Here is a 25,400-nt window from a genome sequence, read left to right on the forward strand (position 1 = left end):
GTTCAGGAAATGAAGGTGAAGAGTGTCTTAAGTGGGGATATCCTTCAAGTGAGAGGAGGAAAGTGCCCTGAAAAGTTTATATATGCTCACTTACTCTACCCAATCTAGCTTTATCCCACCAGCTGGCTTAGGTTTAGCTAGTTCTAGATGTGGCAATGAACTAAATCACTCTGCAAACAAGTGAAGACCTCAAATCACACTGTGTATATTGCAGGGAAAGCAGCCTGAGGTTTATGAAGCCACACAATAACCCAGCTTCTTGTAGGTGGAGTCTTCAGAGGAGTTTGGGGACCCTCTGACAATGAAGCACCAAGGCCCTTAGCTCTTCCTGTTAACCTTGAAGTTCCTACAAAATGTAAGGTTAAGATTGCTGCCAAAATGAACAGAATCTAGTGTCTGTCTTCTCACCTTCCTCAAGTCTCTTGTAAAAATAAAATGTGCCTTCACACACAAAGCAATTAAATACAATTTTCTTGTTCTTACAATTTATTTTAAACCAATGACATTAAAATTGACAGGACAAAAATAAAAAAGAATTGCATAAGCAATAGAAGCTATAGTTCCTAGATAGTCAAAACTGTAAACACTGGAAAAGGTGTTTTTGTTACTAAGAAAAATTTCTCATATATGTAAGTGATTACACCTGAAGCTTGAAGAGACTAATGTAACAGACTTTTCAGTTAGTGACACTGTAGGGTCTGGTTAAATTGGGTTAGACTGACTTTCCAGTAGGAAGGCAAAGGTCTTTGACCATCATTCCCACAATGAACCAATTAACAGATTATAATGGAACTGGAAAGTCTTGGTGTATATTCAGTGACTTCAAGAAAGAGTGCTTCAGAAGCTGAACAGCAGAAGGTCGCTCATGCTGGTCCCTAAGAAGAAAAAAACACATGAGAAGCATCACCCAAAAATGTGCATACCAATTAGATGTAGTTGACTCAAAATGCCAACGTTAAGGTGAAAGTACAGTCTCTGCCAATCAGATGGATTGAGTCCAGTTCTAGTTTTCGGGTGTGTGATCTTAAGCAAGTGACTCAAACTCTTCTCAGCAAAATGGGGATAACAGTGATACCTAACTCACTGGGAGGATTACATAATGTATGTGCAGCTTTTAAACAGTGTCTGGCACATAGTAATTGTTCAAAAAATAGTTGCTATTATGATTAAAAAGTAGGCCCTATTTTTTACATTGGGGTTATGTTCAGTTTTGGGTAGAATTTATACACAAGTAAAATTATAATTTTTCAAAGAGCTTAATGCACTTCTAACTAGCAATGTTTACTTTTAAAATTTTGAGGCATTGGGATCCAGAATTGAAAAGCCGTTAAGGAGACATTTAAGTATGCTTTGGTGATTGACATAATCCTATTTGGGCACTCTTGGAAAAGCATAACATAAAAGGAGAAGTTGCTCAATTGCAATAGTCCAATTGTGCTTTTGTTTTTTCCACTTGAGCAACCAAAACATTTTTGCTAATGAACCAGTCAATAAACTAATAAACCAGCCAGTAGTTATCTGCAATGACCTATTTCAAAGGCATTGTTTTGGTTAAATTGGCATCTTTGGATAAGTTTTGAAGCAAATAACCACCAAGAATAGCCTAAGTGAAAATGGAAATAAAAGTAAAACACTTGGGGAAAACAATGGTGATAAATCATTTACAAATGAAAACCTCTCCCCTTCTGGAGGCTCTTTCTCTTGCCTTCAAATTATGCAGAAATTGCCTCTCCAAAAAATCCTTTTCTGCCCTAGCTGGTGTGGCTCAGTGGACTGCGTGCCAGCCTGCAAACCAAAAGGTCACGAGTTCAAGTCCCAGTCAGGACACATGCCTGGTTTGCAAGTCAGGTCTCCAGTAGGGGGTGCACAAGAGGCAACCACACATCGATGTTTCTTGCCCTCTCTCCCTCCCTTTTCCTTTCTAAAACTAAATAAAACCTTTAAAAAAAATCCTTTCCTTTACCTGGAAATAGAGGAAGTTGCCATCTTCCTCTATTCCCGACAAATTTCCATAATATGACTGTAGGGTAAGTGGAGGCAGACTGGCTTCCTCACCCAGGTGTCTGGGTAACTAAGGGAAGCAGTGTTCCCATAGGCTCTAAGGGGCCTGGTAAGTAGTGTTCTCATAGCCTTGAGACTGGGTCCGATAAATGGTTCCCATAACATGAAGTGGGCTGGCATGCACAGAATTGTGCTATGTTATATAATTTTCTGGCTGGAAGCTGGCTTTGTTTGTTCTAGTATTTAAAAAGGGGCTAGGGGCTCCCTGTTTGGTGCTACATTGGGGAGCAAGGACCGAGACATGTGCCACACAGAGACATGCAGGGAGACACGCAGCTTGCCCACCATGAGTAAAGACATGCCAGACATTCCAACAGCTCCATGAATATTCTTCTGTTTGTGCAAATGCCATGAACCTGTCAGGCCTTGATTGGTTGCAACACAATGCCCAAAACCAGTGACTTTTTCAACATTATCTTAAATTCTTAACCTTTGACCCACTCCTTTCTACATGGAAATTGCCCTGTTAAAACTAACCATGATGCCCAGACCTGTGTGATTCAGTTAGTTGGGTATCAGTTCACAAAGTGAAAGGTCGCTGGTTCAATTCTTGGTCAGGGCATATGCCTGGGTTGTGGATTGCAGCCCCCATCAGGGCACATATGAAAGGCAACCGATCAATTTTTCTCTCTGACATAGATGTTTGTCATCCTCTCTCACTCCCTTTCTCTCTCTCCAAAAATGAATAAATAAACTCTTAAAAAAAAACATGGCTTTCTCATTGCCAAGTTTAATGAACACATTCTCCTTGTCATCTCTGTAGCAATTGAAGTATTCACTGCCCCCTGTTTCCTGAAATGATCTCTGCTTAGACAGAAGAAACTGTTCTCTTGGTTCTTCATCTGCCTTGGAACAACTCCTTTGCCTCCCTCTCTCTCCCCTCCTTTCCTTGTTACCAGTTATGTGCTAGACTCAATGGTATATGCATATTGTTATCTTCTCCCATTTTCATGAACATTGTTCTCAGCCTCTAGTTTCTTTTTCACGACTATAGTTACCAGCCTTATGATTCTGAAATACGTGCCTCCAAACTTGGTTGCTTTCCTGAGCTGCAATTCCATAGCTTCAAATGCTTCCTTAGCTGTAGGGACCTTCATCAACTTCCTCCTCTATTTCTCTTTCACAACTTTTTATTATAGTTTCTTCCATTATCCAGACTCAAAAACATGAAATCCTATCATCTTCCATCACCAAGGTCTGATTCATCTTCCCTGAAGTGTTCTTGAATTCTCTTTACAGTGTCAAGTTTCAAGCAGCCTCTATTTGAGGACTCACAGTACAATGCCTCTGACCTGCCTTCTCAAATACTCTCCCTCATGGCACTGTCTACCCCAAATCTCCTGCAGTCCCCTGATCCTCACTGCCTATTGCAACAAAGCTAACCTCTGAGGCCTCACTTCCCAGAGCTTTTAGCTGGCCCATAGGAATATCCCCACCCATGCGTACTTCTTACTGACAGACCTAGGCAGGCCTAGAAGGAATGAAAAATTACCGTGGGAAACTACCTGTCTGGGAAACTGCCTGCCGACCCTACCCAGGACAAACAGATGCCCAGCTAAGATGGGGGCCTAGGGTCAGCCTACCCAGCATAACAGGATGAAGCTTTAACCCGAGGCTGACAAGATGTATCAAGAACAATGGTCAGCAGAAATGGCACATAGCAACCAACTCTAGCCAGTTGGACTCTGATACCCAACCAGCTAACTTTTGCAGGTTTTTGCACTTATAAACCCTGCCTTAAGAACAACTGAGAGAGTTCCAACCTCCCTCGGTTGGCTCCACTTCCCCTCTTATTCCCCAGTAATAAATTCTGCTCTGCTCCTTGGCTCACTGTGTCTGGTTTCTTGAGTGACTCTGACCTAACACTTACTGCTCCCTGAAATGAATTTCTGTTCTGACCAGTCCTTGTGCTCATCCCTACTTCCAAATCTTTAAAGTGCCTTACCCCTTTATTTCTGACTATCCACAATCCAAGGAGTACTCTCATAAACATCAGGTTCTAGAGTACTTAGGGTTTTGCCATGGAATTTCAGGGGATAATTATAGGCTCGAGTATGACACAAATTAGGTAAGGTGGGTTAGTATTCTCCTTAACAGTTACTGACCAAGGAGCCCTAATTATGTGCTTCATACTCTGCGAAGCAATTTGCATACACCATTTCACTTAACCTTCACAGCAACCCTATTAATTATTAGTGGTATGATTTGTATGTTGCTTAGTTTATAAAACAATGTTTTAAAAGCACAGTCATTAATATTTTACCCTTTCTCTTTACATCTGTGTAAAGATGCTCACATATGTGAGTGATAACAACTTGAAAGAAAATGAGAATAGCGAGTAATTTCTGTTGCTCAATAATAGATCATTATTCAATTCAGAACAAAGCAACTACAGAAGAGCTAAGACCAATCTCCAAAACTGGTACTGGTCCATACGATATTCTTAATACCTTTATGTCCCGGTTGCGACTTTGCAAGGAAGGAAGGGGCAGCTGTGTGCCTGGGGCTCTGCCCACAAAATCGATGCTGGTAAGCTTATGGTGTCTCTGCATCTAAGGATGCCCAGGACTGCACCCCTGGGGTATATGTTCCTGACCTGGCCTACATGATCTAAAGTCAACCAGGACAGTCGGATGTACATATGCCAAGAGACAGAGACCTGTGCATCCTGAGATTCACTAAGAAAGACATAATGACCCCCCTGGGAGTTGGAGTTTGCCATATATCCTTGCTGAAAGCACTGGAACTTTTCATCTAGGAATAAGAAAGCATAATTCACTGAAAGGCAAGAAATAATGATTGGTGGGGCCTCAAGTCTTCCTCATCCTGTAAGTGCATCTAAATGTTGATCCTCACCAGGCTGTTCTGAATTATCCTGGAGGCCAGGTGGGTGGGCTCCAGCTCTCCAGCTCTCCCTGACCATACACACACATTTTATTTTTTTAAATGTTTTAATTTATTTAATTTTTTGTGATTTTATTTATTTATTTTTAGAGAGAAGGGAAGAAAGGGAAAAGGAGAGGAGGAGAAACATCAATGTGTGGTTTCCTCTCACATGCCCCCCACTGGGGACCAGGTCCACAACCCAGACATGTGTTCTGACTGGGTATTGAACTGGCAACCCTCTGGTTCACAGGCTGGCACTCAATCCACTGAGTCATACCAGCCAGAGTCATACACACACATTTTAACCACAACCATCTCTCCAGTTTTATGTATCATTCTTTTTTTTAAAGATTTTATTTATTTATTTTTAGGGAGGGAAGGGGGGAGAGAGAGAGAGAAACATCAATGTGCGGTTGCTGGGGGTTATGGCCTGCAACCCAGGAATGTACCCTGGCTGGGAATTGAACCTGGGACACTTTGGTTCCCAGCCCGCGCTCAATCCACTGAGCTACGCCAGCCAGGGCTTATGTATCATTCTTTGAATTAAGATTTTGTATGAGCAGAGAGTTTCTGGTTAAGTAAAATTTGAAAACCATGCAAGTGGGTAATCTCTAAGGTCCCTTACAGTTCTAACATTTTACCCAGATTTTTATTCCATAGATACTAGGGGGCATCAGAACAGGAGAAAGGTGATGAGACTTCTGACCAACATGGAGGCATAGGTAGATATACTTTGCTTCCCCATACAACCAAAAGAAGAACAACAATAAATTTAAAAACAAAAAATAACCAGAACTTCCAGAAAATCGAACTGTAAGGAAGTCTGACAGCCAAAGAGTTAAAGAAGAAACATTCATCCAGACAGGAGAGGAAGAAGTAGGCAGCCAGGGCAGAGAGGACAAAGCCACAAGGCAGTGGCTGGCAGACTGGTTGGTCCCACATTTGTGTGTGGATAAGCTGGGAGAAACAACTGGGGAGTGATACAGACCACACAACCCAGGGTTCCAGCACAGGGAAATAAAGCCTCAAAACCTCTGGCTGTAAAAATCTGTGTGGGTTGTGGTGGCAGGAGAAACTCCCAGCCTCACAGGAGAGTTTGTTGGAGAGACCCACAGGATCCTGGAACATACACAAACCCACCAACCAGGGAATCAGCACCAGAAGGGCACAATTTGCTTGTGGGTAGTGTGGGAAGTGACTGAAAGCCAATCAAGAGCTGAGCAAGTGGCATTGTTTCCTCTTGTACACTTCCCCCACATACAGTACCACAACACAGAGACCAGGGTTGCCCCGCTCTCACAAGTACCTAAGGCTCCGCCCTTACTGTGTAACAGGCATGCCGAGACAAAAATATATGGCCCAAATGAAAGAACAGATCAAAGCTACAAAAATAGAACTAAGCAATGAAGAGATAGACAACCTATCAGATGCACAGTTTAAAACACAGAAATGGTTGAGTATGGGCACAAAATAGAGGAAGAAGTGAAGGCTATGCAAAGTGAAATAAAGAAAAATGTATATAAAAAAAAAAAACAAGAGTGAGGGGAACAAAACCAGGATTCAAATCAACAGTTTGGACCAGAAGGAAGAAATAAACATTCCGCCAGAACAGTATGAAGAAACAAGAATTCCAAAAAATCAGGAGAGGTTTAGGAACCTCCAGGACAACTTTAACATTCCGACATCCAAATCATAGGCATGGCAGAAGGAGAAGAGGAAAAGCAAGTAATTGAAAACTTATTTGAACAAACAATGAAGGAGAACTTCCCCAATCTGGCAAAGGAAATAGACCTCCAGGAAATCCAGGCAGCTCAGAGTATGCCAAAGAAGCTGGATCCAAGAAAGCACACACCAAGGCACATCATAATTACATTACCCAAGATTAAAAATAAGGAGAGAATCTTAAAAGCAGCAAGAAAAAAGGAGACAGTTACCTACAAAGGAGTTCCCATAAGACTAACAGCTGGTTCCTCAAAAGAAACCTTGTAGGCCAGAAGGGGCTGGAAAGAAATTCCAAGTCACGAAAGGCAAGGACCTACATCCAAGATTACTGTGTCTAGAAAAGCTATCATTTAGAATAGGAGGGCAGAATAGTGCTTCCCAGATAAGGTAAAGTTAAAGGAGTTCATTACCAAGCCCTTATTATATGAAATGTTAAAGGGACTTATCTAAGAAAAAGAAGATAAAAAATATGAACAGTAAAAATGACAACAAACTCACAAGTATCAACAGCTGAACCAAAAACAAACTAAGCAAACAACTAGAACAGGAACAGAATCACAGAAATAGAGATCACATGGAGGGTTATCAACTGGAAAAGGGGAGGGGAGAGAATGGGGAAAAATTTACAGGGAATAAGAAGCATAATTGGTAGGTACAAAATAGACAGGGGGAGGTTAAGAATAATACAGGAAATGTAGGAGCCAAAGAACTTATATGTAGGACCCATGAACATGAACTAAGGAGGGGGGATGCTGGTGGGAGGGGGCATGCACGGTGGAAGAGAAAAAAAGGGAGGGAAAAATGGGACAACTGTAATAGCATAATCAATAAAATATAGTAAAAGAGAACAGGAGAAAGGCAACTTATTAGGGATGTTCTGCTTCCCTGAATACTCCCCAACTTGATGCTTAACATGCTCTAATTAGTGACCTGTTTCTTTGGCTCAAAATGTTTATCCTCACTTTAAACTGAAGTATTTCTGGGGAAACCAATACGTTAAATGTCCATCATCCATCAATCAACCAATCAATTTATATCAATCCTGGTATATGAATGAACTTCTCACATACTTTTCTGTGAGCTTGTTTTAGGAAGGGAATTAGAACACTGGTTCCATGAGAGGAAAGGGAAACCTAACCACAGGTGATATCATTTCACATTGGCCCATCCCTGGGAAGATGTCCCATTGATAGGTAAGTATGTAGATCTTTAGCAGTTTTTGCACACCTGTTAACTTGGGGAAGAATTGTTAGAACCCTGTAAGACATTTAACTGTGGCACTTTCTACTTGAAGCATTACCCCCATACCCTGATCCAACAAGGCACACCAATACCTAAAACAGCTAATGATGATTCCTTTCAGCACAAAATCACTCCCTGCTTCACTTCATAATGGGAGTGGGGGGTTTGAATGGGTCGTAAATTGCAGGGGAAACGTCAGCTGCTTGACATCTGTGGTAATCTATCTTCCTCTTTGTGCTTTGAGTTGCTTACCTGGTTAGGCAGACACGCACAAAGTCAGCTGCATTTTCTGAGAAGTGTTCAGGTAGGGGAGGCATCAGCCCTCTGTGTGCTCCAATGTAGAACATGGCTGCCATCCTGCCCATGGACGCCAGCGGCGGCTTCCCTGTGGCCATCTCAAACACAGTGCAGCCAATGCTCCAGATGTCCGATTTCCTCCCATAGCCAGACTCATTGATGACTTCTGGCGCCATCCAATATGGAGTCCCATGCATGGACTTCAGCATGTCACTGTGGGTGCCATTTAAGCCAGCCCAGGCCAAACGTTTGGCACAGCCAAAGTCGATCAGCTTTATTATTCCCGTAGGCATGAGCATAACATTATTTCCTTTGATATCTCGATGCACCACACAGTTCTCATGGAGATAAGCAACACCTTGCAGAATTTGTTTTGTATATTTACAGAATACCATCTCAGGCAATGGCCCAAAACGGTTTATAATACTAGAGATTGAGCCGCCAGGGACAAACTCCATGAAAATGCTTACAATGTTCTCTTCCAAGCATGTGCCCAGATAGGCCACGATGTTGACGTGTTTCAGTGCTTTGAGCAAGTCTACTTCTTCCTGCAGTTTCCGGTATTCTTTTTCAGTAGCTAATTTTTCAGAGGTGTCCAAAACCACCTGTTTCACAGCTATTAGCTGTCCTTGGCTAGTTAGACCACAATATACCTAGAAGCAAACAAAACACCTTATGATTAAATATAACCCAACGTTTTAATGGAGCCAAGATGGGGAGGAGCAGCATGGTGCATGGGTATCATAATGGCTTGGCACCAAGTGGCCTGGGTGGGTTAGAATCCTGGCTTCCCCCATTCCCCAGCTGTGTCACTTCTCATCTATAAAGTGGAGGTAATAATCTTACCTCACAGATAGCTATGATGACTACATGAGATCGTGGTTTGGGAAATCTCTTAATGTAATAAATAAAATAGGGCTGTTTTGGTGCTAAAACTCTGAGGAGAGAGAGGAAGGCAGGTCCTGAGAAAATTCAGCAGCCCTCTCTGTCATGTGGTTTCAGTGGTTTCATGCTTCCTGCCTTTGCACTGATTCCTCAAATGTCCTCAGCTAGAAATGTAACATGCTTTATCTGGGGGTCTGTCTTTTCCTTACCTACCTATTTAAATACTATCTTTAGTACTAGGACTTCAAGTGATCTTTTTTACAATTCACAAAAGGTAAGGAACATCTTTTGTTTTTGCCATGATTCTCACCACTTCTAGTAACATACTCTGGGTGGCTGACCAAAATGACTCCTTTCCCACTGGATGTGAACCTAGGAGAATGAGAGGCTAGAAATGCAGTGGCCACTGCACCACCACGTGGAGCCTGACAATGAGAGCTGGAGGGAGGGATGAGAGAGGCCAGCTCCTGCCAACGTGGTTTCTCCCCTGAAGCCACCTGTGCCTGGGGCTGCACCGACTCCAGGTCCTCCAGCTGCACAAAGCAGTGGACCTCTTTTCCTTAGGCCAGTTTGGGTTGCGTTTCCTGTTACTTCCACTTGAAATAGTTCTAAACAACAGAGTAGGAAGGGGGTTGGGGGGCTCACTTGGAGTGTTAAAGAAGAAGGAGGGGGCAAGGAAGACTGGGGATTTTTGGTTTCATCTTGTTTCCAATTCAACTTACTGTGCCGTAGGCGCCCTTCCCAAGGATCTCACCCCTGGTCCACAGGATAGGTTCTTCATACGTTAAACTATTTTCAGAAAAGATCTTTTCATTGAGAAATTTCTCTTGGTCATATATTTTGAGCCCATTATTATGTTTCTGGAGGAATGAGACAAAAAGAAAAGTCACCATCAGACTCTGAGTCTTTGGGGTAGAGAAGTGGAAAGTAGAGTCAGTCTTCCTTTTGACTAACTTAAGATCAACTAACTAGAGAAAGCCAAATATGCACCCCTCACCATCACAGAGGATGTCCCTTCTAGGTAGCCTGCCTACAGCTTCCCCATGCCAACAGCCTCCGATCAGGAATCCCTGAAGCTTTCCCTTTTTTTCATTAAAAAACTTTCCCATTCCTCTGCCTGCCCTTGAGTTGCTGCCAAATGCAAGTGATGGTGGCTGACTCCTTTGCTATAGTGAGCTCTGAATAAGGAGCCTTTGTTCATTTATTTCCACAACACATACACACTCAAACACACACATATTTACCTAAGCATATGTGCCCACACTCATATACACATACATACATTTATACACAAATACACATAGATAAAAGACTTTCTGTCATGCACACACACAGCCATAACAAGCAAGTCTAGTGGTCAAGACCCGGTGCAACAGACTAAAGATCTGTGGCCTTGTAGACCTTTGATACTCAAAGGAGAATCTGCAGACCAGTTGTATGAACATTACCTGGGAGCAGCCTGTTAGACATGCAGAACCTCAGGCCCCAGAGGTACTGAATCATGTCTACATTTTAACATGATCCCCAAGAGATTTCCATTCATAGTAAACTGTGAGAGACACGTCCCTAGAAAGGAGAAAACAAGTATCTCTGTGTAGAATTTAGGCCATGTTTTCCCTCTGGTTGATCAGGACCAGAAATGCTTTGTTCTGATCTCCTGCACTGGGTTTTAATAATGAACAATCATGGTGCTGCAGGGGTGTGGCGAAGGCACTTGGGGAACAAGACGTAACATAGGGTCGCCTTCCTGGCAAATGGACATCTGTGCCTCCCAAGGGCCATCTGGGGTCCCCGCCCCCATCCTCTCACATTTCTCTATCCAAACTGAAATTTAAGGACTGCTTGAAAAAGAAAAGGTCACAAAAGGTCAGTTTTTGACTCCACAGTTGTAAAATGGGGTTACGAGCAATTATATTTACTAGCTTATCAGCTTTTCTTCAGTTTGAAAAGGCAGAGTGGTAGACCTCATTAGACACACAGGCACACACATACCCCCATGTCCCACCCCAGCCTGAAGGCCTCCCTGACTCTCTCCCTCTCAGTAGAGACCAAGATCACTGTGAAGGTAGAGCTGGCCTCATAGGATGAGGAATATCTCCACCGTGATTAAGTGATTAAAGCTGTGAGGATGGAATCAGAATGCCTGGCCCACCACTCACTAACTGGATATCTTCTAAAGTTCAATTTCTTCATCTGCAACATGGGAACTTGCTAGTACCTTTAGTATCTGCCTCATAGAGCTGTTATGAAGCATAGAAAGGAGACAGTATGATGCACCTCACTCATATGTGGTAAGCTCTCAGTAAACCTAGTCATGGTATAATTATTTACCTAGGGTATTCTTCTGAGCAACCATTTAAAATAATTATTCCTGATCCAGATGTAGGGTGATATAACCTGAGTTAACACTCAATAAGTAATATTTCAGCTAAGCCATTTCCATCTGTAAAATTTGAGAATAGGGGCTCATGTACTTCAGTGAGAACTACAACAAACTAACAAAACCCAACAAATTATCTGTTGATTCTCTTCTCCTCACTCCCATGCCAAACAGATTTAAATTTTTTCAAGATTATTGCTTATACTTCCTTGAGAGCAATGGCTAAGTCTTGTGTCCCGTAATGTCTCCAGTTCTTAGCCCAGGGCCAGAAATACAGTAGCCACCGCCAATATTTTTTGTGGTAAACTAGATGGTGAGCCACTTCTTTCTACTCACAACCCACCTAGAGCATTGTTTTACTCACAGTTATCTCAGTGCTGCTATTTTTCTCTTTTTTTAAAAGATTTTATTTATTTATTTTTAGAGAGAGGGTAAGGGAAGGAGAAAGAGAGGGAGAAAAACATTGATCTGTTGCCTCTCACATGCCCCCAACCGAGGACCTGGCCTGCAACCCAGGCATGTGCTTGAACCTGCAACCCCTTGCTTTGCAGAACAATGCCCAACCAAATGAGCCACACTGATCAGTCAGGTCATCACTGCTGATAGTTGTTGATTGAGAACTTCATCACTGTATAAAATATTCACCTATTTAAATAAGTAGTTTTGCTACATTAGCATACCCCAAATCTTTCCACTGCAGTGTCAGCCTAGCTAAATTCCAGAAGCAGCATAATGTAAACATTTTAGCTTGAGAGTCAGGGGTCCTGGATTCCAAACTTGTAACCAAACAATGAGACCTGGATAAAACTGTTTAATTGTTTAGGATTTCTAATTCCTCATTTGAAAACAAAGAGTTTGAACCAGATTGTCTCTGGGGTCTTTCCCACACTAATTAAACCATTGATTCTAATTATACCAACCTGTATTTTGGCATTTGCTGTCTCTCCACCCAATTCTCGTGTGGTATTTCCTCTCTTACTGAAGATAAGATTTAGGTTTTCAGGATCTGTTTCATTTGCCGTTATCTGGCAAGAGTTATCTTTTTCATCAAGAGCTAATAGTTCTGCAGCCAGACAACCTAACAGTTCATCTGTCAATTCTTCGTTCTTTATAGAGTCTAGAAGATCTTGGGAAACTGAATTTGCATCACTTAAAGTTTTTTCAAATGTTTGATGTATAACTGACTTATCAGCTAAACTATCAGGCTCCAAAGAATGTGCCCACTGTTGGTTGGTTTGTTTCTCTTGGAAAGAAAAATTCACAAGTGTTTTAGACTTATCTATCAAACTATCAAACTCTACATCATTCATTAAAATTTGACTGGCATTTATTTTACCAAGAGATGCTGTATTCTGCCTTTCTTGCAGTACATGCTTGTTGAAACTCTTCTCACTGGGCACTGGCCTGCTGCTTTCTGAAAGGAAAAATGGGGTCTGGTGATGTAGCTCTTCCAGTTCATGCAGATCTCTGAGGCTTGGGGCAAGTATTTGGTTGTTAGAAATGTCTTCATCTGCAGACTCTTCCATAGAGGCTTCCTCAACAATGGACAAATCTGAGAGAGGAAGGAATTGGTTCTGTTTAATGGACTGCTCATGAGTCTGAGCAAAGTTCACGGGCTGAACTTCATCTTTGGAAGACAGAAAGTCTTTTCTTGAAGACATCATCTGACACTCTGGTTCTGAAATACCACCACCATTTTCAATGTCTTGTAGGTTGCTACCTACAGTCTTGCAACATTTTTCTTTGCAAATTAAACTTTTGTGCTTGTGTTTAATTCCAAGTAAAGCCTTGGGGGGCTTAACATGTGGTCTCTTCTGAGAAAGTCTTGTTCTGCTATTGCTGTTCCTCTCAGTGTGTGAAGATCGACATTTGCTGGTGGTACATCTGCCTGATGGAGCTGAACATATCTCTCGGTAACAGTTGCTTCCATGCCGTTCAGTCTCTCTCATGTGACAATAAACAGGGGTCCCAAACATTTCATAGATTCCAGGTCCATTAGCAGTTGAATTGATTTCTTTGAACATATCACTATAGTTAAGATCTAGGTAATTTAGTCTTGGTTCTGTTGGCTGAACAAGGAGAGGAACTGAAGACTTTTTTATTCCTGGATTTTTACAGATGCAGGGAAATTGTTGCTTTTTAGGTTTCAGAGTCTGGTAAGTTGCTTGCTTCTTTTCTGTCTGTGGCATTCTCCTTTGGAACTTGGGTGATTGCTGAGGTCTGGGGTCAATAAGCCCCAAAGAAGGGAAAACTTGAGTTTTTATGCTGGTCTTATGCGTGGTAGGCTTAATGGAACCTTCAATGGAAATCATGAAATTCTGCAGTGTCCTGTTACTGCTCTTGGTTTTTGAATCTGACTTATTTCTAAGGGTTTTCATCCTTTGCCTGTCATTTTCTTGGTGTGCAAGTATGTTGAAGCTACTGTTGTTGTGAAGGGTGCCCTTTCTCTTTTGGAGGCTTGGTTTGGCTATTGTTGGTTGCGTGGGAGTCTCATCTCCAGGGAAAGTGATGTGAATAAGAGGCACTATCCCATTCATTTCTGGTTTGGTTGCCTCTGCTGCTGATATTTTTATGGTTGTCTCCATGTTGTTATGACCTGGGAGCTTTTCAATGGGATCATCAGGAATTACGTTGGACAAACTTTTAAGTAGAGTAAACTCTTCTAAAATCTGATTTGGCTCAATTACTTCACCTTTATGCACTGAAGCACTTTTTGAATCATCATTACCATTTCTAGTCTCTTTATCCATGTTTAAAGTTATTTCTGAATGCCGAGCTTCTTGGAACTTGATTGGTATGGTACACCCAATGTCTGAATTTCGTTCATAGTTTCTGCCTACAGAACCTTCTACCTTTCCTGATGAAAGATATTGAAAGTTTTCTTCTTCTGACTTTCTCATTTCACTACCACGCTGGTCAATATCCACTTCTCTACCTGCAGGAAAATTTCCTTCCTTCAAATTCTCAGAGGACACCCAAGACTGCCTTTTTTCAAAGTGAGAGATTTGCATTTTGTCACAGCCTTCTGTTTCCTTAGATGCTCTATTCTCCTCCATCTCCAGGTGCTGTCTGTGATGGTTAGTCTTCCGGAAAGAGCACATGTTTCTGGACCAGACAGAGCTGTCAGAGGACCTGAGAGTCTGATATACAAACAACTTCAATGATGCTTCTGGTTGCTTATTTGATGGTCTAAACTCATCAGATTGACTAACAGGCTCTGAGCGCTTAGATACAAAACTTTGAATATTTCTTCCTCTCTCTTTTTGATCCTTGTGATTTTGGGGCATAGTGAAAAGACCAGGTCTCATGGGCAAGAGTGACAATGGTGGTAGAGGAAACTAAAAGGAAAGAGAGAAAAAGCTAATGAATACAGAAACACATACACATATCATGTTTACTGGTTTAAAGTAATCTGAAGAGAATCTAAGATTTTCTTTAGGAAGGCCCTGTGCTTAGGAAATACAAAGCTATCCTGGAGATCACAATTTTAAAAGCTAAAAGATCATTCCTAGTGTTTTTTTTTTAAACAAGGTAAAATAATACTTCTAGGAACCAAAATTACCATAGAGATTCATGCTTACATATTTAAAAGAAGACCTCAGATGTAAACATTAAAAATATAAGATGAGACATTTTCTTTCTCTTCTCTTTTCATTTTCCAGAGAATCTATTCTAAGATTTCCTTAAAATATTTTTCCTTATTTATTGATTTGAGTGAAAGACAGACAGAGAGATTGAGAGAGAGAGAGATCAATTTGTTGTTCCATTTATTTATTCATTCATTGGTTGCTTCTTGTGTGTGCCTTGACTGAGCCTCAAACCCACAATCTTGGAAGACACTATAACCAACTGAGCTACCCAGCCAAGGCTGATCTAAGAATTTTTATTTATTTTTATTTTTTAAGTATTTTTTATTGTTTATGTTATTACAGTTTTCCCAATTTTTTTCCATTTTATCGCCTCTCCACTCTGCCTGCCCCCAACCCTCTAGCATTCCCCCTGTCTTAGTTCATGACCATGGGTTGTGCATATAAGTTCTTTGAGTCCTCTGTTTCCTATATCATTTTTATCTCTCCCCATCTATTTTATGCCTACTAATTATGCTTCTTTTTCCCTGTACATTCTCCCCCCATTCCTCCCTTCCCCCACTGAAATCTCTCCATGTGATATCCATTTCTCTGATTCTGTTCCTGTTCTGATTGTTTCCTTAGTTTTTGTTTTTGTTGTTTTTCTTTTCTTTTAGGTTCATTTGTTGATAGTTGTTAGTTTGCTGTCATTTTACTGTTCATATTTTTTATCTTCTTTTTCTTATTTAAGTCCCTTTAACGTTTCATATAATGATGGCTTGGTGATGATGAACTCCTTTACTTTATCTGGGAAGCACTTTATCTGCCTTTCCATTCTAAATGATAGCTTTGCTGGATAGAGTAATCTTGGATGTAGATCCTTGCCTTTCATGACTTCAAATACTTCTTTCCAGCCCCTTCTTGCCTGCAAGATTTCTTCTCAGAAATCAACTGATAGCCTAATGGGCACGCCTTTGTAGGTAACTCTCTCCTTTCCCCTTGCTTCTTTTAGGATTTTCTCTTTATCTTTAATCTTGGGTAACTTAATGATAATGTGCCTTGGTGTGTTCCTCTTTGGGTCCAACTTTTTTGGGACTCTCTGGGCTTGCTGACTTCCTAGAAGTCTATTTCCTTTGCCAGACTGGGGAAGTTTTCCTTCATTATTTGTTCAAATAAGTTTTCAATTTCTTGCTGTTGTTCTTCTCCTGGCTCCCCTATAATTTGGATATTGGAATGTTTCAGGTGGTCCCAGAGATTTGTAGGACTCTCTTCACTTTTCTGAATTCTTGTTTCTTCCTTTTGTTCCAGAAGGATGTTTATTTTTTCCTTTTGTTCCAAATCATTGTTTTGAGTCCTGGTTTCCTACCTGTCACTGTTGGTTCCCTGAATATTTTTCATTATTTCATTTTGGGTATCTTTCATTTGTTCTTTCATTTTTCGATGAAGCTCAATCAGATCTGTGAGCATTTTGATTACCAGGGCTTTAAATTCTCCATCACATAGGTTGGCGATCTTTTCCTTGCTTAGTTCTCTGAGCTTTCTGAGGCTTTGCTCTGTTCTTTCATTTGGGCCATATTTCTTTGTCTTGGTGCAGCTGATAGGTTGTAAGGGTCGGGGCCTTAGGTACTTACCCAGGCAGGGTGACCCTCCTTGCTGCGCTGCAGCACTGCCTGTGGGGGAGGGGCCACAGAGGGAACTGTGTGGCTCACCAGCTCATCTCTAGCGCACTTTTCAACAAACTCTAGTGTGACACTGGGAGTTTCTCCTACCGAGGCAACCCCAGCCGTAGTCCACAGTCAGCTCTGAGTCTCAGTTTCCCCCTTAAGTCAGCCCCTCAGCAGCCAGCCCTGTCTCCACGGTCTGCTGTATTGAGGAGGTTTTTCTGAGTTGGCCCTCATGGTCTGCTGCCTTACCAGTCTGGTTGTTCTGGTTGATTTTTTTCTTTAATTCCTTGGTTGTCAGAGTTCCATGCAGCTTGATTTTCTGGCACTTTTGGTTGTTTATTGATTTTAGATTGGTTGTTATCCCCCTTTTGGTTGTGAGAGGAAGTGAAGGGTTTCTACCTATGCCTCCACCTTGGCCAGACTTGATCTAGGACTTTTTTTCTTTTTTTGTTAATATATTTTATTGATTATGCTATTACAGTTATCCCATTTCCCCTCCTTCACTCCTCTCCACCCTGTACACCCTCTCCCACCCATATCCCCTCCTTTAGTCATGTCCATGTGTCATACTTGTAAGTTCTTTAGCTTCTACATTTCCCATACTATTCTTACCCTCCCCCTATCTATTTTCAACCTACAATCTATGCTACTTATTCTCTGTACCATTTCCCCCTCTCTCCTCCTCTCATTCCCCTGTTGCTAACTCTCCATGTGATTGCCATTTCTGTGGTTCTGTTCCTGTTCTAGTTGTTGGCTTAGTTTCTTTTGGTTTTGCTTTAGGTGTGGTTGTTAATAATTGTGAGTTTGCTGTCCTTTTACTATACATGTTTTTTCTTTATCTTCTTTTCTTAGATAAGTCCCTTTAACATTTCATAAAATAAGAGCTTGGTGATGATGAACTCCTTTAACTTGACCTTATCTGGGAAGCACTTTATCTGCCCTTCCATTCTAAATGAAAGCTTTGCTGGATAGAGTAATCTGGGATATAGGTCCTTGTCTTTCATGATTTGGAATACTTCTTTCTAGCCCCTTCTTGCCTGTAAGGTCTCTTGAGAAATCAGCTGACAGTCTGATGGGAACTCCTTTGTAGGTTACTGTCCCCTTATCTCTTGCTGCTTCTAGGATTCTCTCCTTCATTTTTACCTTGGCTAATGTAATTATGATGTGCCTTGGTGTGTTTCTTCTTGGGTCCAACTTCTTTGGGGCTCTCTGAGCTTCCTGGATTTCCTGGAAGTCAATTTCCTTTGCCAGAATGGGGAAGTTCTCCTTTATTATTTGTTCAAATACGTGTTCAATCTGTTGCTTTTCCTCTTCCCCTTCTGGTACCCCTATAATTCAGATGTTGGAACGTTTAAAGATGTCCTGGAAGTTCCTAAGCTTCTCCTCGTTTATTTGAATTTTTATTTCTTCATTCTTTCCTGTTTGGTTGTTTTTTTCTTCCTTCTGGTCCACTCCATTGTTTTGAGTCCCAGTTTCCTTCCCATCACTATTGGTTCTCCATGCATCTTCCTTCATCTCTTTTATGGCAACCTGCATTTTTTCATCTAATTTGTGCCCAAAATCAACCAATTCTGTGAGCTTCCTGATCACCAGTGTTTTGAACTGTGCATCTGATAGATTGGCTATTTCTTAGTCGCTCAAAAGGATGAGTCCTGGGGCATTGATCTGTTTTTCTGTTTGAGACATATCTCTCTCTCTCTTTCTTTTTTTGGCGGGGGGGTCTGGTCACTCCTGTTACAGTGAGAGGCGGAGCCTTAGGTGTTCATCAAGGCTGGGCACCCCAGTCGCTAGATCATGACGTTGTATGTGGGGGCAGGGGCGGAAGGGAACAATGGCGGTAGCTCCATTCTCCTGGGGCCTCAGTCCCTTCCCTGGGATCCTGGGTTGTGCGCTCTGCTCTGGTCCACAATCGCGGCCTCATTGGGTTCACCAGCTGCCGCTTGTGTACTCAGGGTCCACCCGCTGCGATCTTTCACGCCCCAATGCCTTACACGCTCCCGGTTGCCTTATGCGCCCAGTTCTCCCTGTTCTCCGCGCACCGCGACCTGCGCCCAGGTGCTCGTCTCCGCCCCTCCTACCGGTCTGGATGAACGAGTCTATTTCAACTTCTTGGCTGTCTGACTTCCATTCAGATAAATTCTCTATCAATTCTGGGTGTTATTCTGCCTCTAAATTGTTCTATTCTTGGTTGTGTGTGGAGGTACGGTGCGTCCACTTATGCCTCCATGTTGCCGGACGTCGCGATCTAAGATTTTTTAAATTCCCACTTAGGACAGCTTAAAATTGTTGTTTTCATGTACTTTAATGAGGAGTTACAGACTAACTCATAATTTGTATCCAGAACACAACTACTCCTCATTGTTTTACCAAACTGTTTTATTGAGGCTAGCTTTTAAATGTGCTACAGTATACACTTGAAAGTTTGCAACCATGATGGTTTCTAATTTCCTTTGCCCTCCAATTAGTTTCAAACTAAGCTAGTTTTTAGTATTATTCACCACTAGAGGTCAATATAACTCAGTGTATAATCAGCTTTCAGGTCATTTAGCTTTAAACTCCAACTTTATGCTTCTTTTTATTGAGACCCTTTCCTGCATATTCAAATTTAATACCCAGTTATATCAGAATATTCATGGGCTAGATCTTGAGTGGTAATTGAGAGCTATATGTTTCTTTTTCCTTCTGTTGCCAACTGTGTGTAAGAAGAAAGGAAAAGTAAAGGAAGCTGACACCAGAAACTTAAACTTCAGAATCAGATGAGATGCAATGTAATTCCCCAGTTTTATTGCCTAGATGATTTTCTCCCATTTCTTAAAAATAATGGGAAGTAAAGACAGATTCTCCCAGTGCTTAAACATCTCCCATGAGCAGCCTTGTTTGTTTGTTTGTTTGTTTGTTTGTTTGTTTGTTTGTTTGTTTTAGGCCAATAAACCCCTTTTACAACCAAAAGCAGTACCTATGCATTTTCTCAAAGGCTCATTTTCTGAAAGGACACAGAAGAGGTAGACAGTTGACAGAATTGCAAGGATCTTTCCAAATGTTTACTCATAAATCAGACAACTAGAAAAACCCTTCTGTCACTGGAAAAAAGAACGACCTAATTTCTAATATGTTATAAGACAAGTTTAAGGACGTCTAAAGAAACTACTCACCTCATTCATTATACAGAGAAGAAGGAACATCCCAGAAAAGGAATATACACATGGCAAGGTACAGTTTTCCCAGAAATGACTTGCTACTCTATAAACTATATGTGAGTTATTGTATTTCCAAGAAATAAGTGCTGAGGATTTTGGTTCTGAGTTCTTTGACAGAGTATCTCTAACAACAAAAGTTCTTTGGTGGTAATCCTTAAGACAGTAACACTAAAACTAAACTTACCTCAATTCTTTGGCCACTGCACTTCACATCAGAGGTAGAAAACTCTATAACAAGAAAAAATAATAAAAGTCAGATATTCTTATAGTTGAGTGAACCCAGTCTGCCTTATACCAGAGTTTGGCGATAGAGTAATCTTGGTGCTGAGGTACAAAAAAGTCAAAATTAGGAGTTATTCCAGGTGTAATCCATGTGGAGGTGGGTCTGGTATGATTACACAAAACCTTAGGCTACTTCCACTAAAGGGGGTTGTCATTTTATATATGATATTGTTTCTTACATGCATGGAGGTAATATGTATGTTCTATATAGACAACATTTGTGTGTATACATGTGTTAATATATATTTATATTTACATTCTGGCAGGAAACACGAGATCTCCGGAACAGAGAACAGAGCACATATTACTCACACAGCATTACGACACCAGGTCCCGACACCCCAGTTTCAACAGGGCGAGGGAGCCAGATGTTCACCCGGACATCACAGCTCCGAGCCTCATAACTGCACCACAGGAATTATGAGACTCAGAGCTTATATAAAGTGTTTGGCACTTTGACCCACGTTTTCCTCCCAAGAAAGAGAGATCTTTGCTATGAAGTGTAAGCAAATGTTTCCATAAGAAAGGACAAATGTGTCTCTGGATTTTATTACCCGAAAATGTAAGCAAACAGCTCCTGAGGAAATAAGCCTCTGAATCTCTCTGGAGCAAGACGCTATCTCTAATTTCTAAGACATGCTTATCATTGAATCATCTTTTAACCTAGTTTCCTAGTGCTTTTTGCTCAGAAAGTCGGGACTCTGTAGAAATGTGAAAATATTCAGGTACAATTGTCTCTCAACCACCATTTGAACTCAGACTTGGAATACATCATAAATTCTGAAGGGGAGGTACGTGGAAAGGGGAAATGGACTTACTAGGTAGTGTAAAACCTAGTTTTTGTCTTTTTATCAAAAATAAGAATGGTCCCCTAAACCTCATGCACCGCCACAGCTTGAAGCTGAAACAGAAAGTGCCAATGTGTCCAGAGTCAAAGCAGGTCACACAAATGGAACAAGAGGGACAGGTGGGCACAGCGGCAAACTGAAATCATGTGCCCAACTTAAGGCAGATCCATTACCAAGTTCTGACTGAACTATTGCACACGGGTAGTCCACCACGGTGGATCTCCTTATTGTCAAGAGAAGACAGAAAGCTGGAAACTTTATGTGAAATCTCCCCCCACCACCCCTTTTTTGAATACTTTAAAGGCTGAACAAAATATGTCTGTGGGTCCATTTAACCACAGCTGCTATTTTGAAATTTCATTTACAAACGCCTCTCTAAGATGTAACACAGGTAAAAAAGCCATTCTCAGGTAAAAGATGGTCACCTGAGATGAGGGTCGCAACTGGGGGGGCAGAGGCCTTCCCTTTAGCCGCAGCGGGCCAAGGCATGTCCCCCAACCCTGGATGCACTTACTCAGCAAATACCGAGTGCATACTGAATGGCCAGCACTGTTCCAGAAGATGACAATTTAGTTGTAAACAACAAAGAGAAAATCCTTACCCTCACAGAGATGATATTCTAGAGATGGATTTTCTGTTGAAAAGATACAAGTTAATGCCAGAAGTACAAGTGAAAATAACTTATAGTTGGGTGCATATGGATACTTCCTGAGTTTTTATTTTCAGATTTTATTATAAATACTTGGGTAGATAGTATCCACCCAGTATTGAAAAAGGAATGACATGTGGTAGAAAGGCACTCAGACATTTCTGGTGAGATGCAGATATAAGATCTTTCCGGTAGGTAATTTGAAAGCCTTTAAAAATGTATATAGAATTCCAGTTAAAAGAGTGAATGTACAAACCTTTCTCCACTCTCTTTACAAACCTCACTAAAATGACATAAAGGGATTTTACAAGGTGTGAGTAAGAACAACAGAAACCCAGAGGATAAAGCAGCAGATGAGCAACACCAACACACTTTGGCCAGTGAAAACCACACGGGTGGGTAATAGTCCGTGAGTTGCCAGCATCCTCTAGTCTGCTCACTGCCTGCAGAGCGGGGAACTGAACAAGAAGTGAGGACAAGGAGCAGGAACTGCAGACACCAGGTACTCTGAAGGTGAGGGTACAGCTGAGGCTGAAACAAGGATTGCCTGTAAATCCGCAGAAGAAGTAGGTTCCAGAGCTGCCCCACTAGAGAGGAGCACCCTTCTCCATTCCTGGCTGGGGGCTGGAAGTTTACCCTCTGGAGAGTCTAAAACAAAGGTGCTAAGGAGGTAGGTGCAGCTGAGAGCAGAAATGGGGTGCTATAGTGAAGACAAGAGGATTCAATGAAAACATGCACACTGACATGTGAAGCCCCAGCCTTACAACCTGCAGACGGGAGCCTGGATAATTTGTCCCCAGGGAAACTCACTGAGAGAAAAGCCTCACTGTGTGCACTGACACCCGGGAATCCCTCACCCAGCAGTCGGGATCTCTGCCCACTCAGCAAGCCCTCGAGTGCTCTGCATTTTTTAGTGCTGCCCTCTTAAATGCAAGCATGTAGATAGCCAAGGATCAACTGATATGTGAGGAAAAGCCTCTAATGTGAAAACACAGAGAATAAAACAAACTGAAAGGAAGTAAAGAGCTCAGAGGAAATGGAAACAATGAAAAACTATCGTTAATGCACTGTTCTTGGGAAGCTACTGGAAAATGCACCCACTAAAATGAGGGAGTAAATCAAGCAAGAGAAAGCCGAGTATCCAGTGCACAGGGCCCAACGCAGCAGGGAGGCCAAGGGAAGTTTCAGCACGATGGTGAGGGAATCCCAGACGTGGCTGTGAGAGGGCAGAGGGTTCCAGGAGCAGCAATGTCTCCAGTGGCAAAACTACCCACAGGCTACCCACGTGCAGCTGCACTTCACAGGTCCACCAAACAGGATGGGACGAATTAGGAAGGGATTCACAGAAAGGAAGCTAAAAATGAAATGAGGCATTTATTAATGCTATAATAAATACAACATCTCAGAAGAGAGGAAATGTAATCATAGCACACAACTGAGCTCAGCTGTAAACATTTTACCTAGTCATAATAATAAAAACAGTGAATATTAATTTCTTTTAAACACAAATATCAAGAAGATGGGGTACTGCCCATGTGTGAGTAGACTAATGTAAAGGTATTAAATTCTAATAGATAAGGTCCAAATTGAACAATCAAGCAATATCATTATAAACATGTTATTTAGAAAAATGGAAGTGCATTCTAGAAGAAATGGTTTTGGAATATTATTTGTACTTCTAATTTTTTATTTTTTATATTTGCTCATCTGCTTTTTCTGAAATTTTAAAAAGATTTTATTCACTTACTTTTTTGAGGGACAGGGAAAGGAGGAAAAAAGAGAGGGAACAAAGTATCAATGTGTGAGAGAAACATCAATCAGCTGCCTCTTGCATGACCCCAACTGAGGACATGGCCCATGGCCCAGGCACATCCCCTAACTGGGAATTGAACCGGCAACCTTTCCATGTGTGGGACAACAGCCAACCCACTGAGCCACATCTGTCAGGGCCTGAATTTTTCTTAATCAATATATATTGATTGTCTGAATTTTTTAAAGTTGCATTTAAACACATTTTTTAAAGGGTGGGGGACAAATACTGGCCTGGGAAACCCCAACTGACGTTTTCAGATAGGAATGCAGCTCCTATAGAGCAGCTTCCCTTACAGAACATTGACCGAACCACGTGTGTTCTCGTCTGGGTGTGCATAGTTGCTTTTGCTCCATCTTCAGGATCCTCTGTGGTTTGGCTAGGAGAAGAGGGTGTTTCTGTCACATCCAATTCAATCCTTCCATCCACACTCCTGGCAGTTTGTCCTGCACCAACTGCCCCTCCTTTTCTCCCAGGGGTGTCCAACCTTTTGGTGTCTCTGCGCCTCACTGGAAGAAGAGTTGTCTTGGGCCACACATTAAATACCTTGTGACATGTAATCACAAAAAAAGATTTCATGATGTTTTAAGTACATTTACAATTTTGTGTTGGGCCACATTCATAGCCATCCTGGGCTGCACGCAGCCCATAGGCTGTAAGTTGGACACCTCTACAACCATCTCTACTACAACACTAATCATATTTATTCTTTTCTTCACTCGTAACTAGAGAGGGGTTCAGATGGAAGATGTGAACTATGAAAATAGACGGCATGGTGCTTAAGCACACTGGCTTCAGAGACAGGTGGTCCGGGTTTGAACCCACCCTCTATAATTCACTAGCTATGTGACCTGGGCACATACACTTAGCCTTCTTAGGGCTCAGTTTCCTCATTCGTAAACAAGTCTTCCATATGTTCCCTCTATCAGTGGATATTTGTGCCTTGCAATAGTAGGCACTTAATAAATGGTTGTTATTTTTTACTTCAATATACAGTTTTTAATAGTTTTGCACCAGATCTGGTGCTAGGTGCTTGAGGGTACAATGATTTTTGTGTTTGTAATGTGGTAAAGGGCCAGGGGCATGGGGAGAGGAGAATGGGAGTCGGGGTTCAGTCAGGAGAGAGCACCAGTTCTGCAAGGTGCAAACGTTCTGGGGACGGGCGGTGGTGACGGCCGCACAGCAGACTGCGTGTGCTCAGTGCTGCCAACCTGTACATGCAGAACAGTTAAAGTAGTGACTTTAAAGTTATATACATTTTACCACAATAAAAACTTAAATTATAATAAAATACTGCTTTATTTAAATTTCACTTAAGCTCTACCCATCCCCCTAAAACCACAATTTTATTTTTTTTCCTTTGCTTGGTGAGACGCCTCAGTTCCTATGCTGTGTGATCTCCCTCATTGCAATAAGCCAATAAATGTAACTTTTGGGATCACACGTTTGTCCTGGGTGGTTGGCCTGCTGGTTCAGGACATTAGGAAGCAAATATCAAAGGCAGCATTGCCCTCAGGGGAAATGCTGACACCTGTGCTGCTAACTGGTCATTAAGTCTTCGGCTGGAAAGAGTGGCAAACTCAAATCCTGCAGGAAAGCGACTTCAGTGAGGCCACCGAGATTCCCGCAGGTAAACATCAACAAATATGAGTTCACAATAAAGTTTTTCAAATACTCAAGAAAAAGATAAATAGCCCTGGCCGGGTGGCTCAGTTGGTTGAAGTGTTGTCCCGTACACCAAAAGGTTGCTGGTTTGATCTCTAGTTGGGGTGCATGTGGGAGGCATGTGATGGATGTTTCCCTGTCTGTATCTCTCCCTCTTTGTCTCTCTTTCTCTGTCTCTCTCCCACTCTCTAAAATTCAATCAACATATCCTTGGGTGAGGATTTGAACAAAGATAAACAAACATTT

At 41.7% G+C, this 25,400-nt stretch overlaps 1 protein-coding gene across 5 annotated transcripts in view; it reads right to left on the reverse strand.

Annotated features, from left to right (window-relative positions):
* Window positions 1-748: 748 nt before the first annotated feature.
* MAP3K19 (mitogen-activated protein kinase kinase kinase 19) overlaps window positions 749-25,400 on the reverse strand; it is a 55,174-nt gene continuing 30,522 nt past the window's right edge. For 2 of the 5 annotated variants that reach the window (XM_045826174.1, XM_045826175.1), the window contains 5 exons: window positions 20,085-20,128; window positions 12,394-14,811; window positions 9,816-9,953; window positions 8,164-8,861; window positions 749-875 (listed from right to left, as the gene is read on the reverse strand). In XM_045826174.1, coding sequence (XP_045682130.1) covers window positions 782-875; window positions 8,164-8,861; window positions 9,816-9,953; window positions 12,394-14,811; window positions 20,085-20,128 — 3,392 coding nt within the window. In that variant the 3' untranslated portion in view covers window positions 749-781. The remainder of the gene's footprint in view (window positions 876-8,163; window positions 8,862-9,815; window positions 9,954-12,393; window positions 14,812-20,084; window positions 20,129-25,400) is intronic. The other 3 variants (XM_045826178.1, XM_045826176.1, XM_045826177.1) reach the window with 3 other exon arrangements.

The sequence above is a fragment of the Phyllostomus hastatus genome, unplaced genomic scaffold, assembly GCF_019186645.2.
Source record: "Phyllostomus hastatus isolate PE091 unplaced genomic scaffold, TTU_PhHast_1.1 phas_scaffold_60, whole genome shotgun sequence".
Classification (NCBI taxonomy): Eukaryota; Metazoa; Chordata; class Mammalia; order Chiroptera; family Phyllostomidae; genus Phyllostomus; species Phyllostomus hastatus.